We start from the raw sequence: 17,820 nt of genomic DNA, 5'->3' as shown, positions 1-17,820 counted from the left end.
TACAGCTTCATCCTGTGGGGCCAAGGCATTTTGGCTCCAAACCAGCAAGGCACTTATGCAGATGCTGAAAGGAAAGCTGGCTTTCCTCACTGGAGCAGGGCCAGCGCCATCAGCCTCTTGCAGGACAAGCCCAACCATCTTTAGCCATCTTGGCGTTTGACCACTTTGGGGTTTCTTTGCTGCAGTAGCAATCAGAAGCTCACAAGAGCAGGGGCTTGAAAACCATAAGCTTCCAAAGCAGCAGAATACTTTTAACTCTTGCTTATCTTGCATCAATTTTGCTGAGGTAAAGGGGGGGGGTGAATATGCTGGTGTAGAGTTTTTTTATTGCGGTTGCACTTGGCAATAATTTAATTGAGATCAGGAAAGACAAATCGAGGCAAGTTACTCCAGGAAGATGAGCAAATGAAAAACAATGCCTTTCTCCAAAGAGCAACTTAATCTAATTATTCACTCGATAAAAAGGATTAAATCAATACCTCATGGCTACAAATACATGTATGCTGGAAGAACCTAACTTGAACCATTCTGAGTAGCAGTCTGGAAAAGATATGAGGCATTAGGAAGGTTCAACATATATACACATACACACACACAAACACACATACATATACAGAAATATGCCAAAGAGTCATTAACAAAAATTAACTGGAATACAGAAAAAGGGTTCTGTAAAAAGTCTTAAATTCAGAAAACAGGGTGGAAGATACAGTTTTTATGAATTAGAAACCAATTTGGAAACAAACAATCCAAACTCCATCTGGCCTACTTGGATATTATTTAAATTATTGTATCATATTATTGAATTAAATTAATTTAAAAATTTTACTTTTCCTTAAAATCAGCATGATATCCTTTGAAGCTGTCATTTACTCTCAGGTGGTAACAGATAGTTAATTTCTGGTGGTCCAAACTTCTTGCCAAGAACTTCTTTCAAGTATCCATAACATTTTCCTACCTTGTTCTTCCCCTAGTACCTTACATAATTCAAAAGAGTATTTTGATTGTTCAATTTTTTTTTTTTTCTGGGTTGGGTTTTTTCCCATTTAAAATTTTTGCTTAAAGCAAGCTGATAACTGGTTTGTTATTAGGAGTTTGCTTTAGCTACAGCAATAAATGTTTTGCTTTTCATGAAATATAATGTGATGTAATATGTATTTTTAAGAAAGGACAAAATTATGGCCTAGGAAATTCCGAGCTAAGCACATTACCAAGATTTTGCAGTTGATTTAAGAAGATAGAAGTGAAAATAGATCTGATTTTATTTTAAAAAATGGGAAGAAATAAATATTGAATTCACCTTTTAATACTTAGAACCGCTTACGTGCGAAGCAACTCTGCTTTATCCATTTAAATGGAAGAAATAGAAGTAGGATGGAAATATATCCAACCTTTAACACCAAGTAAGACAGAAAGGCTTGAGAATGAGTGGGAAATTAACACATTTAGATTTTTTTCCATTTTTTTCCCCAATGTTAGAAAAAGTCTGGCTAGAAGCATTTCCAGTACTCATTCAGAACAGCTTACATTTATCTCCTTCATTCTTTCTGCAAAGGAACTGTTGCCAAAACACTGAATAATTTACAAACCTGTCAGATTTGGTCTCCTGAGGTGGTGACAGAGTTGTCCCATAACGAGTAGTGGGTGTTGTAGGGGCACTCACACCAGCGTATGGTCGTGGAGAAGAGTAAGAGCTGCTGCCATAGCTATTGTATCTGAAGAAATGGGAAGAAGGAGAAAGGGAGAGACAGAAAAAATCTGTCAGCAAACAGGCATGCAACAGTAAATCCTCTTGTTTACGGGGTGGTAATGATCCCATAACCCAGAATTTTTCAAACATTCACCTTCTGAAAATGTTTCTCTATTTCCAAATATGCAACCAATCATCTACTCTTAATATCAACCATGGCATGAACATACATGATGAATCAGTGAGCTATTGGTAAGGAAAATAATAAGATATTTGAATGCTTCTCCCAAGTGACAACTCAGAACAGGAATACTTGAATTACTGCTCAGTTACTTGGAATTATTAGCTGTTTTGGGAGCTGATATCCAGCCATTAGAAAAGGGGTCAAATCAGCCCAAGACAGCAGTATCCATATCTACTAAAATTAAGGAAAACAGCAGCACTCCTGAGACATGATCTGAACGTGGGCATCCATGACTTGCAAATGCTTGCATTTTAAATTGAAAAGCACCACATTCTTTTCAATTAAAGCCACCAGTATTTTCTTTCCCCTCTCCCAACATAAGTAATAGCTTATGTGCCATTTCGTACAATGCCTGTAAAAAATCATCACCATGGTTAAAAAGACATATCTCTGGAAGCATGGCTTTAGAAGTTTCTATCAGCCCTTCTCTCCATTAAAAACCCCATAAACTCACTTCACTTCAATGTGAGCTTGCTGATCAAAGAGAAATTGTTTCCAGGACTCCTGGAATGTCCACCTCCCCAGAGTCCCTTATATCAATGTTTTCATCCTGATTCCTGTACTGAATAGAAAAGGCAGTTCTGTTGCTTTGCTGTGCCTTTTAACCATTGTACTTAAATAGCATGTCAAAAAAAGATTCTTGATTTGGGAAAATATTAGTATTTCTCTCTTTAACACTGTTCACAGACAATGCCATTTCCCCACATGGAAAGCATATGGTGCTCTGATGATCAGTACTCTGCAAGGTCAACTCATCCAAATGACAAAATTAATTTTAGGTAATAGAGCAACATCATTTTCTTTATTATAATTCATAGGACAGAATATATCCTCCTTCACCATATCTTTTCTCTGCTGCTTCTTCCCTCACACACATCAACACTCAGTAATTTCACTCAGCAATTTTATTTGAAAAGCCTGGTTGGTTTCCTTCAGCTCCATTTAGCATACTCATCTAGCCATGCAAAATTTAATTCAAAGTTTCAAGTTTGTTTCTTAGGGTTCAAAAGCATTGCTGCCTGCCAAGGTCCACATTAAAATTAGAGTAGATTTCAGCTAGGTGTTTTACAATGGAAGGGATTGCACTTTAGAGAACATGTCCTCTTGAACAGCAATTTCAGGTTAATGCTTTAGAAAACACCCCCCATCCCTCATTTGTTTTTGAGGCACTATACTGACTAGCAACAGGGAAATAATTTTGGAAAAAAAATTCTAACATGCATGTTTCTGAGCCACAAAAGGAATTTTGCAGGAAATAATTGTTGTCTGGGCTTTCTTGCCCTAGAATAAAACTAACTAGAAAGTGGAGACAGTGGCCCACTGGAGGCTGTGTAACTGGACAGTGTGGAGCTTCCCTGGCAGCACAAACCCAGCTTGGCTCTTCTCTCCAACTGGCTCAGCCCAGGAATGTTCTGACCGTGCCTGTACTGAGTGAGCGATGAGAAAACTCCACTGTCCTGTTAAGAACTCAGAGCTCATTTGGTATGTTCCTGACACAGAGACCTCCATTTCCATTTCCACCAACTGCAAGGAGACCTTCTCATCACTACAGTCTCATCATTACATGTGCTTTTCTTCTCCTCTGCCTCATGAAAAAGCTGACAGAAAGTAGAGCCCTTTTTCAGACCAAGGGTTTTTAATTAGTCCAAAGACAACTCTCATGAACATGGAGGGAATGCACCTATGGAGTCAGACCTACACAATTAAAAAAATCAAATTCAGAGGGACAGGTCTGGACACAACATCCCACCAAATTTTGAGAAACGCTGAGTTGCTGGAAAAGGAACAAGGCAACACCAGAACACCAGGGTAAGTCTGTGTGCTATATCCAAAGTTTATCTTTCTAACCTTCCTCTGGTACTGGTTATTGCTTCTATTTTCCCTTCTTGACTCATGTACCAGTGTAGATGCAATAGTCTTATCCAGCAGCATTCACCCATAAGACATTTTCTTTCATGGACATATTACTGAATAAATTGTGCAGGCTCTGCTCTCCTTTTCCTCCAAAAAAACCCCAGAAGAATCCTCACCCCTGAACCTCTGTACTAAATGGAAGCAGAAAAGATGGTCAGAGGACAAAAAAAAAACCCAAACCAAAAACAAAACAAACAAACAAACAAAAAAAACCACAAAAAAAAAAACCACTGCAGAAATACTAAACATTGCAGGAACAGCAGGTATTTAGGAATCTACTCTCTAAAGTATAACAGCAGCAACAATGGAAGATCAGTAAATGAGTGTGAAAGGTCTAAGGGAAAAATGCACCTATCGAGGAAAATGTAAATTTAGAGGAATTCCAGTGTTCAGGTTGCAGGTAAAGGAAAAATACGTGAACTAAGTCACTTGCTAACAACTACTTGGATTTACAGGCTTTCCAGAAAAAATGAAAAAGGGACAAAACACACCCACCTATTAGGAGAGAAAGATCAAAAATTAAAAGGATCAAAGGAATCAAAACATTTGTTCACATGCAGAAACTCAGAAGGACTGCTGGAGAGAGGAAGAAATAAATATGCATGCAATATAAATGTACATTTTCAGCACCTAATTCAAATAACACTGACAACCATAAGAGACAGCAAAAAATGATCAACCTCTTTTCAAGCTGATTCTCTGTCATTATTTTTAGTGCTACTTACTGTCAATTTCTTTTACTTAAAAACAGATGAGACAAAACAATCTTTTTTTATTTTAGAGGAGTGGGATGGGGAAATTAAAGTTAAAAAGCAAGATAAATGCATGAGGAACAATTAAATTCAACAGATGTCATGGAGATAAAACTGTCTATTCTGAATGCTATGTTATCTTTATAGATCTCTTATTACAAGCATGAGCTGAAATTGCATGAGATGGACATGCATTGTAAGCAAACAACAAATTTAGGATTTGGCAGCTCAGTCTTTGAAGCCAGGACTTCACCTCTGAATTTCAAGTACTGATTTGACCTCTCCTGATTTTATAGCAGAAGAGCTCCATTAATTTTCATGAAAACATGTCTGAAAATTACATTGTTGTAAATGAGAGCAAAATGGTGCTCCTTTCCTGATCTCCCAAACAATAGGTTATTTATCTACTGCTCTATAGAGGAGGCCAGGATATGTATTAACTACAGACCTGGAAGAAGAGTAATATCAAATCAAAGTACAGGCTTACAGGGCTAAAATTAGTACAGTATGTTTTGGAAATAATACAACACATAGACTAGCATTATTAGCACTGTAAAATTATTGAAAGTTTTTATTAATTTATCTAAAAATTTTTGTTAGCTATATGAAATCTACCTGTTTTCCCTCATCATTTCTGCTTCCTTTTCTTTCACAGATGCTGGAGAATCTTCAAAGTCATAGGAGAAGAGGTGAAAAGGAGTGTGTGGTACATAAGGTAATTTCTCCACTGTTGGAGATGCCTTTGGAGTAATGGATGCTGAGGAATTTTGGGGAGAGCTCAGCAATGCTGTTGCAGGTGAAGATGGTGATGAAAGGACAGAATTGTGATGAGAGACACATGAGTCAGGCACAGAAGAGGAGTTGCTAGAAAAGCTCTTTGCTCTAGAGATGGTGAGAAGCCTCTCAGCTGGAGAAATGGCACTGGAGACAGCTGAAGAGTCAGAACACTGTGAAAAGCTTTCCTTCACAGCCTTATGCACATCTGGAACCTCACTGCAGGAGGAAAAAATCATTAGAAAGGGAAGTGGAGAGAAAAATGGGGCAAAGGGAGATCACAGTGTCACTTGCAGGGGAAAAAAAATGGAGAAGAGTCAAACAAACAAAAACTTCCAAAATTTAGACAACCATCACATCTTTTTAACTAAGGAGAACTCACATCTTTGTATCCCAGTGGGATTCTTCTTAGGGTTGGAAATACTGAGGAAAAGAAGCAACTCATTCTAAAGGAAAAGAGGGGATTTAACCTATAGGCTTCAGAACTAATTCTTGTGAGCTTTTTCACACCTTTTCACACAAATTTCAAAACAATTTTCTTATATTTCAAGTTAGCTTGTAAACATTGTCAGAGCAGTAGAAAGCAGACTGAGCACACTGGAAAATACTCCATGGAGCACAGATGCTTCAAGATACAGTCTGCAGGACTGCTTCTCCAAGTCCAGATATCTGACTATCATACTCCCTGGGAAGCTGATCTTTCTACTAAAAATGTTCATCTAACAAATCAAATTTAAAAAATAGTCAGTTAGCACTGTTCTGTCAAAATTCAAGTTTAGAAAGATCTCAAAAGTAACACCTTACTGGATATTTTTCTAGGTATGAAGGCACTAATTTCTAATTTCTCTGAGTGTCAGCATTCCATGCTGGCTTGCAGAGACTTGCAGAGTTTGTATCAAAGAAATATAAAACACATCTGCTTTTCTCTACTGAAGGCAGATGTTGGTGAGTGACAGAAGGCACAAAGCAGGTGAAAAGCCATGGGATCTGCACTCCAGGGTGTCTGTTTTCACTAGGAACTCCAGCATAAACATTGTGCATGGGCTTTGGCCTGGATCACTTGATATGGTTGGTTTTGTTCTCCCAAGACCACTTCTGCAATTCCCCAACCAGCAAGGAAGGCACAGTCCTTATCTGAGGACTATAGGCTTGGTATAGCATAGGCAACAAAACCACAACTTATGGTAGATATGTTGGGATCTTATGTAGTTAATCATCAGGTGTATACCAGGTAATTGTTTTCACAATGGAAAATCTGGAAACCTTCATCTATCGCACCTGCTGGGCTTGACAGGAGACACTGAAGTCAGGCCAGTCCTACCTAACAGCATCTAACATGAATAGCCAGGCTACAGATAAATTTTTTATGCTACAGACAGTGAAAGAAGGTGCTTAAGAAGGTCATGGGAGTATCACCCATTTATCTTAAAGAGATAATTATCTTAAAAAGACCAATGACATAAAAACATATTATGCTCTTCACATTTCTTAATGAGGCTCTTCCTCACTTTTTTAAGCACTATTTTAGTATACTCATGAGATTTACCAGTAATTTCAGTCTTAGCTTTGACTTTTAAGAATCAGATTTGAGGAAATTATCATTAATTTTGAAATTTCAGGCAGCCATTGGCAAGATTTGCAGACTGGAAGATAGTAATAATGAAAGTACAGTATTTTCTTTGGAACTCACAGATTAAACAGTTTCCTTTCCTCCTTCTGTGCTGTACAGCTTCTGCATGAATGTGGTTTATGTAAAAAAAAAAAAAAATCCAATCTCATTTGCTGAATTGCAAAGCCAAATAATTTAACCTAAATCAAATGGCTGTCCAGAACAAAGAATGTATTTGCTTGCTTTCAGTTTATTAGGATCAAGTTGCCAAATGCCAAACACATATATATATATATCTCAGAAATAAGTGGAAAATTTTTAAACAAGAGTATTGATAGGTGATGAAGAATATTGATTGGTGATTTGCTTATATATGTATATATAAGATGGGTAGGCATTTATAAAATTTTATATATACATATGTGTGTGTATATATATATATAGTATACACATGCATATCAGCTTTGCCTCAAAGTAGTGCTTTGCTATTAAAACATGAACAAATTTATATGGAATCTAAGGCAGCATTCAAAAAATGTCAAATTGCTGCATAGTAATACAACAGATATTCCTAAAAAGGTAGTAGTATGAAGATAGGAATGAAAACCTAAGAAACCAAGCAACATCCTCAACTAAGCACTGTAGTGTTTCATCACTGCCTTACCTAAGAAGTTAAACCAAGCCATGCTTAAAGTTATGCTTTTCACTATAGCTTTTAGGATTTGTGAGCATTACCTAAAGGTAAGTGCAGACAGTTCATAGTACACTGAACCTATATATATGAGTGTGTCAATTAGCACTAGTGAAAAGGTGGATGCCACTGCACACTGTGCTGGTGAGTTCACGCCAGAGCTTGAAGAAATGGTGGAGGGACAGTGCTAAATTCTGGTACCTGGCTTTGACCTGCCTATTGGCCTCTTCCTCCCCCTCATCCTCAGTATTGGGCTCTGTGACTGGCTGTTCTTCTTCCTCCTCTTCATACTCGTCCTCTCTGAGGTCAGACCAAGGAAAGAGTCATGCAGTAGGATGGAAAGAAAGAAGGTGGAAGAGAAAATAACATGAGTCCCCAGGAAAAGAAATGCAATGAAGTTAGAAATGGAAGGAAGAGAGGGATGAAGAGGGAGTTATGGGCCTCTTATGTTAGCTACTTAAAACTTCCTGCTAAGTATGTGTTTGCACAAGGGTAGCTACCGATATAAAATTGCTATCCTCTCCTCTATTTACATTTTTTACTATTATTTTAAGATTCAAAGCTGCCACTGATTTTTCATGAGCTTTACCTTCCATTTGCAGCTGCCCTACCTGCAGGGGCATTAATGAAAAGCATTTATGATAATAGCAATGTTCAATTCATTAGTCATTAAGTTGTGCCTTTTTGGCCTAAGGGACAGTACACATTGTGCTGGCATGGGACAGCTGGCACTGGACATCATGTTTCCTAAATTAGCCCAAATAAAACATTCCTGCTAAGTAACCAATAGCTCAAATGGAAAACAGAACAGGGTGAACCATTGAGTTTGAAATAACAGAGACCAAATCAGTTCAGGACTATTAGCAAATAGCAATATTTAAGTTATCAGATGCCAGTACATGAATTATTTCAGAAGAGTCATTACTATGGTCAAAGCAGGCTCCAGTTCAGCAGTAATTTTGGCAGAAGAGAAGTGTAAGTCATGCATAAAGCCTCCACAACCTACAAGCCACAAAAGTAAAATAGGAAATCTATATAAAACATAATGAAAAAGCTACAATCTGCCTCCCGTCTCTTGTATCTATGCTTTTCACCTTCCCAAACCAACAGACTCATGGAAGATACATTTGCAATTGATACAGTTTTCCACTTGATATAATGATGTACCATTGGGTTGTGTTCCATGCAAAAAAAAAAAATATACAATCAGTAATGAAGTTTGTAAGACACTCATATTCTTGCATTTTCCTGAAAGCTTGTTCTTTCCTCTGATTCTGAATGGATGCTTTATGTTTTTTTTCCATTTAGAATTAGCTTTCATGTTATAAGAATACTGAATATTTACAGTGTGAGATCATGAACTTATTGAGGGCAATGCAAAGGGTCAATCCAAAATTTGTTGCATTTATATGGCGTTACTTACAAAATAATCAAGCAAATGGCAGCGCCTGGAACTTTTCCAATACTCTGGCAAACATTTTACAGAGTAAAAACTTTCAACCATTCCTAAGGTGGCTTAGTAACCATCTAAGTAGTCATCTCATCATCTCCATGTCCTGCTCACAAATATATACTTTTGTTACACAGACATCTCTCAATTTTCACACATTTACTCATTTACTGGAAAAAAATAAAAGAAATGGTTGAAACAGGGTGCATTCCTATAATCCCTTCTTACTAACTCAAGCTCCAGGACTCAGATTTAGGAAATAACTCATGAAGCTCTGTGGGATCATGGTTCTCTCCTTAGAGCACAATGCATCCTATAATGCTGGCAGCACACCTATTGCTTATATGAACAAGAGTGTCCCCATTTTTGCTGTTTAAAGCTCCCACCAGGATTCCACATCAGTGATGTCAAAATTTCTCCTCTCCTCAACTGCCTCAAAATGCCACAAATCATTAGTGAAATACTCATCTGATATGGTGGATCTCATAAATTTGAAAGAGTTCTTTGAGAATTTATTCCACCCTATGAAGGCATGGCTAAAACAACAGGAGTTTACACAGCACAGAGAAAGGATCTGAAAAAAAAAAAAATTAAGAGATTCCAGAATGATCATTCTTCTGTCAGGCCAATGACACCTTCCTCAAGGGTGCTTGAGTTCTAGGTCAAAATCTTAGAAGAAACTTTGATTGGGAAGATCTTTTCTTTTGCTAATATTAAGTGTAGGAGGGCAGCAACTAAATGACAAGTGGTTGGAAAAGCCAGAGGAAGGATCTGGCTTTGTATGACTTGGCAGAAGAAATGACTGGTGCACACAGAGGCAGGCACACCCTCCAAATAGGAAAATCTACCATTGCCTTTACAGCAAAGTGCACTGCCTCTAAGTGGACTGTGCATGTTTACCAAGCATAAAACATTTCCTTTCAGTGAGACATGCACTAGAAAACTGGACACACCTACAGAGATGTTTTAATTAGTATTAAAAAAAGCTGCTATCAACTTGGACCTGAGATACTCATCAAGTTGTAAATTTTAATTTTTTTGTGTTATTATTACTTATTGGATCAATAGTGGGTCAATCCCTATCTATACATCAATGCAGTCCTTTTTATGGTATGGCTTTAATTTTTTTTTTTTTCTTAACCTATCTTATGTATCTTCCTCTATTGCATTCCTCATGGGAGCTTCCAAGATATTCTTACAAAGAGTAAGATTGAAAATTTCACACTTTTAGGGTTCTCCTTTTGAATCTGCTTGACTTAATGCTTCAAATCCTACCTTCACAGGAGAAATGTGTTCCCCTGCTCCAAACTTAAAACAGCAGGTTAGATTTTTATATGGTATTGCTGTCAAAGACTAATAAAATCTTTGACAGCAATGATGTGATGCTATGAACAGACACTACCTTGGCTACCTTGCCAAGCCATTTCATTTCATTGATAAATCTTTCCAAAACCTCTTCTTTTTTACATCCCATTTTAATTTTCATCCATACCAACCAAACTGTGAAAAGTTATTATCTCCCTCACAACTGATTATACGCCATTCAATGTCACAGCACACACAAGCCAGGTAGCTCAGCTCATATGTATGTATGTATGTCTATGTATATGCACATGTATTAAAGAGATTCACATCCACAGGTATGTGCCTGCATGTTTTTCCCAGAGATGTTTTCTTTGTCTAAGTTCATGCCTCAGTTGTTTTAAATATTCAAAACTAGGAACCAGAGATAAACATCAGGGAAAAAAATCTCAACGTGTTTCTTTTTATTACAGCAATAAAAGAGAAATTAACTTCTTCTTTCATCTGGACCTTTAGTAATCTATACCAAAACCTGAGTCTTACATCAAATGATGATGCTGAGTCTCCTCACTTTGCTGTTTCATACATATATACCACTCATCATATTTGACACAGACAGCAACTCTAAGCGATCCTAAATAAAATAAAAGAAACTCCATCCACCACTGTATCTTTGATCTATACCCATTAAGTATTTATACAATCAAATATTTTCTTATAGTGTTGTGGAAAGTCACCAGAACTTGAAATACCATGACAAAAACTAGAATTTTTCCATAGTAAATGCTAGAGAAAAAGAAAAGACTAGTTATGGTGTGGGATGTCTGAAAACATGGAAAATCACGATAATAAAAAAAAACAACGCTGCAGTCCTGGCTCTGCATGAAGCAATTTGAACAATCAGTTAATGGGGCCTAATAAGCAAACTAAGGTCTGTGCTGTTGGTTAGAAACTCGTCAGGAATCCAAAGCTGAGCCGAAAAAATGCTTAGCATCAGAGGCTCAGCTGTATTCATTGTTTTCTGGTAAAACCAAAATAGCATCACGATCTCTGCCTGCATCTTGGCAATCCTCAAACATCAGAAACATGCATTTTCTAACAAACAGGACCTTACGACTTCTCAGCACAGCTTTCCTTTATTTAGACAACTATTTCCCCATTTTTTTCTAGGACCATAAAGGGTGTTAAAGACCTTGAACCTAGGGTGCACAGTGCAATGGAGCTGGGTCGGGGTAGGCTAGAAATGTGTGGGAAACTTTGCAATTCCTTGTGCTACTCTTTCAAAGGAAGAGTCCTAACAGGCTTCCAGACAGGATCCTAAAAAAAGCCAAGTTCATGGATACATAATTCCCTGTTTGCTTGTCGGTTGTTTTTATTTTATCAATATAGCTCTCCTGAAGGCCAGCTTTCTTTAAATTGAAAAATCTGGAAGCCTCAGGTGCACCTGAACAGCTGGTCTTCCTCATATCTTTTTAGTCTCATGGTCTACTAAGAGAAAGCTTACTAAAGCCAGCTTTGGTCACTGATGTAGAATGCAGGCTCCATTCTGGTACGTTCTTAAGATGGCAATCAGTTCTTTCATTTCTTAGATGTCAAACACAGGAATACTGGAAAGAAAGTGCTAACCATGGCCAGGTTATCTTGAGCTGATAGTGTTATAAGAACAGTCTTAGCAATTCTTTGGTGATTTTTTTATAAAATAAAACAAATTAAAGCTATGGAAATAAAAAGCAGAGTCTAGTAAAGAGAGGAAAATACCTAATCCTAGCTATTTACAACTTCATAAACCTCAGTCTTTGACCTGTAACTAATTCCATAGTACTGGAGCTGTTCACTCAAATGCTGGTAAGAGGTGTCAGTGTAAATCTCCCAGAAGCTCACTTGAATATGTTTGCTAAGGTCTGGCTGACACAGCTCTGATGGGACACCCAGGGCAAGACATGAGTATGGTCTTTGTGCAGTACTGAAGAAAGGGAAATGCACAGCAAAAGGTGAAACATTAATTTGAAAAAGTGGGAGGAGCACTGGTTTCTGATTTGGATGTACAGAACTCAGAGAAGCTAAGCCATGTGGAAAACAGCACTGATAACTTATGAACAGGCTGCCTTTCACTCTCTGAAACCTAGTCAGGATAAGACTGAAAGACAGAGAGACAGAAATTTGCCTTTTAATGCTTATTTAGTCAGAAATCACTGCATACAATAACAACATAAATCTAGTGCAAGTCCCATGCCACTCCTTGCATTTTACTCTGACTCTATCCATGGTGTGGCTGGAATAAGCTAGCTTTACTTTAAAAAGAAAACAAACAAAAAAAGCAAAAACCACAACCCATGAAAGAATGTGTTTAAAAGTCTACTGCATAAGAAGCAGCATGCTAGACCACAGACTGAAAGCACTCATTTTGAACCAGGGCAGAAAACCTTAGGAGGTACCTCCAGCACAGCATTTAAGACATCATGTTAACAGGACCGAAATTTCCACCAGGCTTATTGGTGCTCTGTGCCATCACAGTAAGAGAAAGAAGTTTTAGCAATGCAGACCTGCTGCTGGTCAGGACAGGCATCTTAAGTATGCTGGAGTAGGTACAGATCTTTAAATCAACCTTCAGCCTTTCTTGGTTAGTAGCTGTTATCAACTTCTTTACTTACTTATTCAGTAACAGGCACATCAGGCTGGGCTTTGGTCTCCATGAAAACTATTTTAACACAAAGCAGATTCGGATCCTTATTTGTTTTGAACCACAGGCAAAAAAGCAATACATTTAGTTTGCAAAAAGAATGCCAAGTGGATGAAAAAGGCCTGCAAGTTTTCCTTTCGGTCGCCCTTAGCATTTACTGTCAACTTTTCCCAGCTTGAAACCCCAATGTCTGTTCCCAATTAGCCTGGCATAGATCAGGCCAACTCCATTGACTTCAGACAACTTTTCTGGATATAGAGCATTGTGAGACAGAACAGAATTTAGCCAATATTGTCTTTTTTTTATTGTTTTACCAGCACCACAGATTTCTCTCTTTTTGGAAGACTTATCGGTTGACACAAAGCAGATGACTATGGACAACCTGTTTGATGTGGTAAACAAAAGCAAAGCCATTGCCAAAACAGCTGATGAGCTAGAAAGAAAAGAAACATGAACATTGTGGGAAGGAGAATGATGGGAAAGAACTTGAACCTTCTCCTGATTTTGGTACAGAAGTCCAAAAATAACCTAGAATATTTCCCAAATTAAAATTTAGTAGAGTGTGAGAGTGTGACTTCAATCTCTACCCATGTCCATCAGAACAAATTCCACTGGATCTAATCCACTGCAAAACCAGACATAAGACATCTGCAGCCACACACAAAGTTTAGAGTTTTCAGCAGGAACAACACGCTAAGATTATCATTAGTACTGTTACAATTCCTACTGGGAAAGAAAATGTAGTGAAGGAATAAAGACTGAAATCCATTTTGTAACTATTTTTTAGGAAATACAGCACTTAGAAGTAAAAACTTACTGCCAATTTCTTTTTATTTTCTTAAGAGGAACCAGGGTTATGAACCAGAAGGTCATTAGCAGGAGATAGTTCTTTCATGGCTGAACAGAAGTCACTTTCAATTAACAGAGATAATAAGTAATTTTTATCCATTTGTATAGATTCCTGTCTACAACATTAACAGTGGAAGTAACAGGGTCATAATGAGCATTTCTTTTTGACAAAATCAGGTGATGCCTGCATCATATTCTAACACAGGATTTTAGAATTTAAATACAGATTGCTACAAGATAGATCTATTTAAGTCCTTGAAACCAATAAATACTTTGCATTGAAGACCATATGCTCAAATTTGAAAATTTGACTCCAGAAAACCTCTTTCCATGTGAGCCTAATTAACATTCTATAAATATGCAAAAACCTTAAAGGACACATTCAACTTCACTATTTTTCTGCCTAAGCATTAATGAATAGAAGCCATAAGGCTTTTTCTTTTATCTTTTTTTTTTTTCCCCTCAATTTAACTATCAGGTATAGAGATACTGTTGCACACATCTGGACTATTTCACTGAAAGTTGAGACTTACTGGAATAAGATAAAGCAGGAAGGCTGTTTTTCCTCTTCCTACCACAACTACAGATTTGGGCAGATAATGAATCTAAAAATGTGAAGGACAGAATCTGCTTATCTGAAAAGCTTGTTTACCAGAAACACTTTACCAGAAAATGAGAATTATAGAAGATCCACTGTTGACTATTTCTTTTTATGGTAACCTAAACAATTTCACTGAGCATAGAACTTACATCCCCAAATCCTGAATATACTGTGTAGTCTGTAATGTGCCATGGGAAAAAAAAAAAAAAAATCTGATTTTTCAGCTACAAATAATTCCCTGCCTTTACCTGGCAAGAGGACTGGAGAATGGGGTGGGGGCTGAGGCAGTATTTTTATTTAACTAATATGCAAAGTAAATATCAGAATTACGCTCATTCATAATTGAATGCCTGTTTCCTTACAGAGCCGGGTGAGCAAGTTGGGTATTCCAAATGGAATTTAAGAGAATTTAATTATTGTCCTACAGAAAATAACTGCAACACAAAATTAAAATTCATTGCTTAGATAAAGATTTCTTTCTTGTATTTAAACTTAAATTATGCTTTAAAATATGTCACTGTCAAAGAGTGTGTGGAGCAGAACAGGATAATTTTTTTATCAAAAAAGTAGCATGATTATTGCAATTATGTTATGTTGGTTAAAAAAATTATTTCAAGGAGCTTCTGAAACTAACCTGTTGTGGTTTCATTACCTGTATTCTACTCCCACTAAAAATTAGCTCGAACACAAATTTATCAGAAGTTACTGAAGACTACAAAATAAAGCTAACAAACATACTATAATAGTGAAAAAACATATTGGTCGAAGTTGTTGTCCTGGATGGCTTCTATTTGTTTAATTAACATAAGGGAATGAACAATTTCTGCAGAGTGGAAGCATCTCCTCATTTCCAATCCAAATTCATCAGTTTAAGAAAAAAAAAATCATATAAATCATATAGCCATAAATATGTGCTCCATGGCTACAGATTCCCAGTCATACTCTTAAATCCTGAAGCAGGGCCCGAGGTCACGTACAAGGCATCCCATGTAGAGCAGCTGAAGCTCCCAGTTGTACGCACACTGGAGATGCTTTAAACTCATCCTCAATGCACTGTCATCCTTGTTATCAGCCTGTAAGACCGTGGGGCACTCAGCTGTCAGCCCACTAAAAACCAGGCCACGGAAGGTGATGGAAAACAAGCATTAATGTGTTGTCAAATGCCAAAAGAAAAAAAAAAAGAAAATAAAGTGCTATGTATATGGTATACAACTACTGTTTCAGTTATCTGGAGTTTTACATTTTCATATTGTCAGAACCCACTAAACTTTAGTCAAACTAGCTCTCTTTGCAAGAAGGACTGATTTACATGCAACATGGGATTTTAAGACTCTAAGTTTACATCCCCTGCTAACCAAGAGAAACCTTCAATGAAGTTACAATTAATACAAGATATGCTCTTCTAAAGACCACGCTTTAGTTTTTCAAACTGTCTCTTCAGCAGTGAGAGGGCAATGTCCAGCTTTGGCTGTCTGCAGCTTTTATGTATCACCACCTGAGCTAGTCAGCCAGATTCCCTTTAGCATCAACTAACAGCCAGTCTCAGAGCTTGATTCATCTTCGTCGAAATTTCAGGCGTGTAGAACACATTAGATAACTGAAGGCCCACCAGTGCTTGCTGCACTCCACTGACATCAAAGGAGGAGAGCTGATCAGACATGTAACTGTAGTGAATTACTTCCAGCCCCCTTGTGCAGCAGTCAGACACGCTGAGGATCTGGAGTTCCTTTTTTACCTAAGCACACACAACCTAAGCCAACCATCGTAGGATTGGCAAAGACATCATATTCCACTGACTCCGCTGTTGCAGACTGCTGCTCAGCTAGCCATTACTGCCTCTCTTTTGCTAATTATAAAACATTAGATATATTCACTACTCTGCCGTAGCCTCAAAGGCAAATATTTATGCTGGAATGAAGAGGAGGAAAAAAAATAAGAATGAACTGTAACATACACAGGACAAATAGTTCTGAATTAATGTTACCATGCTCTTGTTACAATCTTCTGTTGTGTGTACAAAGTGAATATAAAATCTGTCAATGGATGAAATTAGGCTGAGTTAGTCCTCATACCAAATGCTCTCTGTTGTGTGGTTTGGGTCCACTTACTGAGGATGGATGGAGGCAAAGAACTTAGCTATGGAGGTAAGTCACCTACAAATTCATTTCTTTTTTGTGCTGGTGTTTTAACTCTGAATATGCTTTTGCTTTTATAATTTTTATTTCAATAAAAAGAGGAAGACAAACAAAAGCCTATCGTAATAATAAAGTGCAATGAGCAGAAAGTGACGGGAGAAGAAAGGAGTATCCCTCAGCTCCTGCCCTTACCTCTCGCTGAGTTCTTCCACGCGCTGCCCGTGGCTCAGCACGAAGCTGGACTGCGCGCAGGGGCTGGCGGGGGCTGATAAAGTGCTCTTGACGTTCTGTGCCGAGTGCCTGCGGCTCCGCCGGCGCTCCAGCCCCCTGCGCTCACCAGCACCCAGGCTGGCCCTCCTCCGATCCTTGCGCCCGCTGGGAGGGGGCTCAGCGCTCTCATCTCCATCTTCATGCCTCAGGGTCACCTGAGAAACAAAGGAAGAAGGCTGACACGGCCGCTTCAGCTACCACAGGTCTTCACACCTACGCTTAAAGATTTCCTGGTCTCAACATGATTAACTCCAGTTAGCATCACTGTTTCTACAGCTATCCCTGAAAGTCACTGTCTATCCATTAGCACAGTTTGGCAGCTCTAACATATTTATGTATCTCCTAATCTGTTTGTTTTCTTTTTAACGTGGGACCGAATTTTCAAGGAAGCCGAGCAGTCTTGGACAACTCCTTCTCTTTATATCCTTACAGAATACCTAGGTGAAGATTTGGTTTTAGTGATGTTAACAGGAGAAAACTCCATGCATTGACTGATTCAACATTTCCTCATGTTCAGACATGACACTTGTGGTGATTAAGTGGAAGGTACAATCTAGAGTGTGCTGGAAATAGCAGAGGACTAAAGCATGGTTGCAACGCCAAGTATTTCAAACTGCTGATGTGCTAATGTGAACTACCTGTTATGGTACATGAGGACAGAGATCCCTGGTAGAAACAACATAGTATCTAGTGGCTCTCATCTGAAATGCAGTCTAACATCTAAATAATCATTGTATGAGAGAGATCCACTCAAATAGGCAGAGGTACAGAAATGGTGATGTGTGCCATCAGAAGAATGCCTATCTTCTTATTTCTATTAGTCTTCTTACTCTGGTAATTCTTACCAGAAGTTTTAAAA

At 38.0% G+C, this 17,820-nt stretch overlaps 1 protein-coding gene across 15 annotated transcripts in view; it reads right to left on the bottom strand.

Annotated features, from left to right (window-relative positions):
* Positions 1-17,820, bottom strand: part of FHOD3 (formin homology 2 domain containing 3) — a 368,504-nt gene that overhangs the window by 91,573 nt on the left and 259,111 nt on the right. For 6 of the 15 annotated variants that reach the window (XM_085573656.1, XM_085573657.1, XM_085573660.1 and 3 more), the window contains exons 10-14: positions 16,884-17,116; positions 7,876-7,974; positions 7,065-7,106; positions 5,216-5,593; positions 1,590-1,715 (exon numbers count right to left, since the gene is read on the bottom strand). In XM_085573656.1, coding sequence (XP_085429782.1) covers positions 1,590-1,715; positions 5,216-5,593; positions 7,065-7,106; positions 7,876-7,974; positions 16,884-17,116 — 878 coding nt within the window. The remainder of the gene's footprint in view (positions 1-1,589; positions 1,716-5,215; positions 5,594-7,064; positions 7,107-7,875; positions 7,975-16,883; positions 17,117-17,820) is intronic. The other 9 variants (XM_085573664.1, XM_085573662.1, XM_085573663.1 and 6 more) reach the window with 4 other exon arrangements.

This window comes from Lonchura striata, chromosome 2, assembly GCF_050655825.1.
Source record: "Lonchura striata isolate lonStrDom1 chromosome 2, ASM5065582v1, whole genome shotgun sequence".
Classification (NCBI taxonomy): Eukaryota; Metazoa; Chordata; class Aves; order Passeriformes; family Estrildidae; genus Lonchura; species Lonchura striata.
The sequence above is the reverse complement of the archived record's forward strand: the minus strand, read 5'-3'. Positions and strand labels throughout refer to the sequence as shown.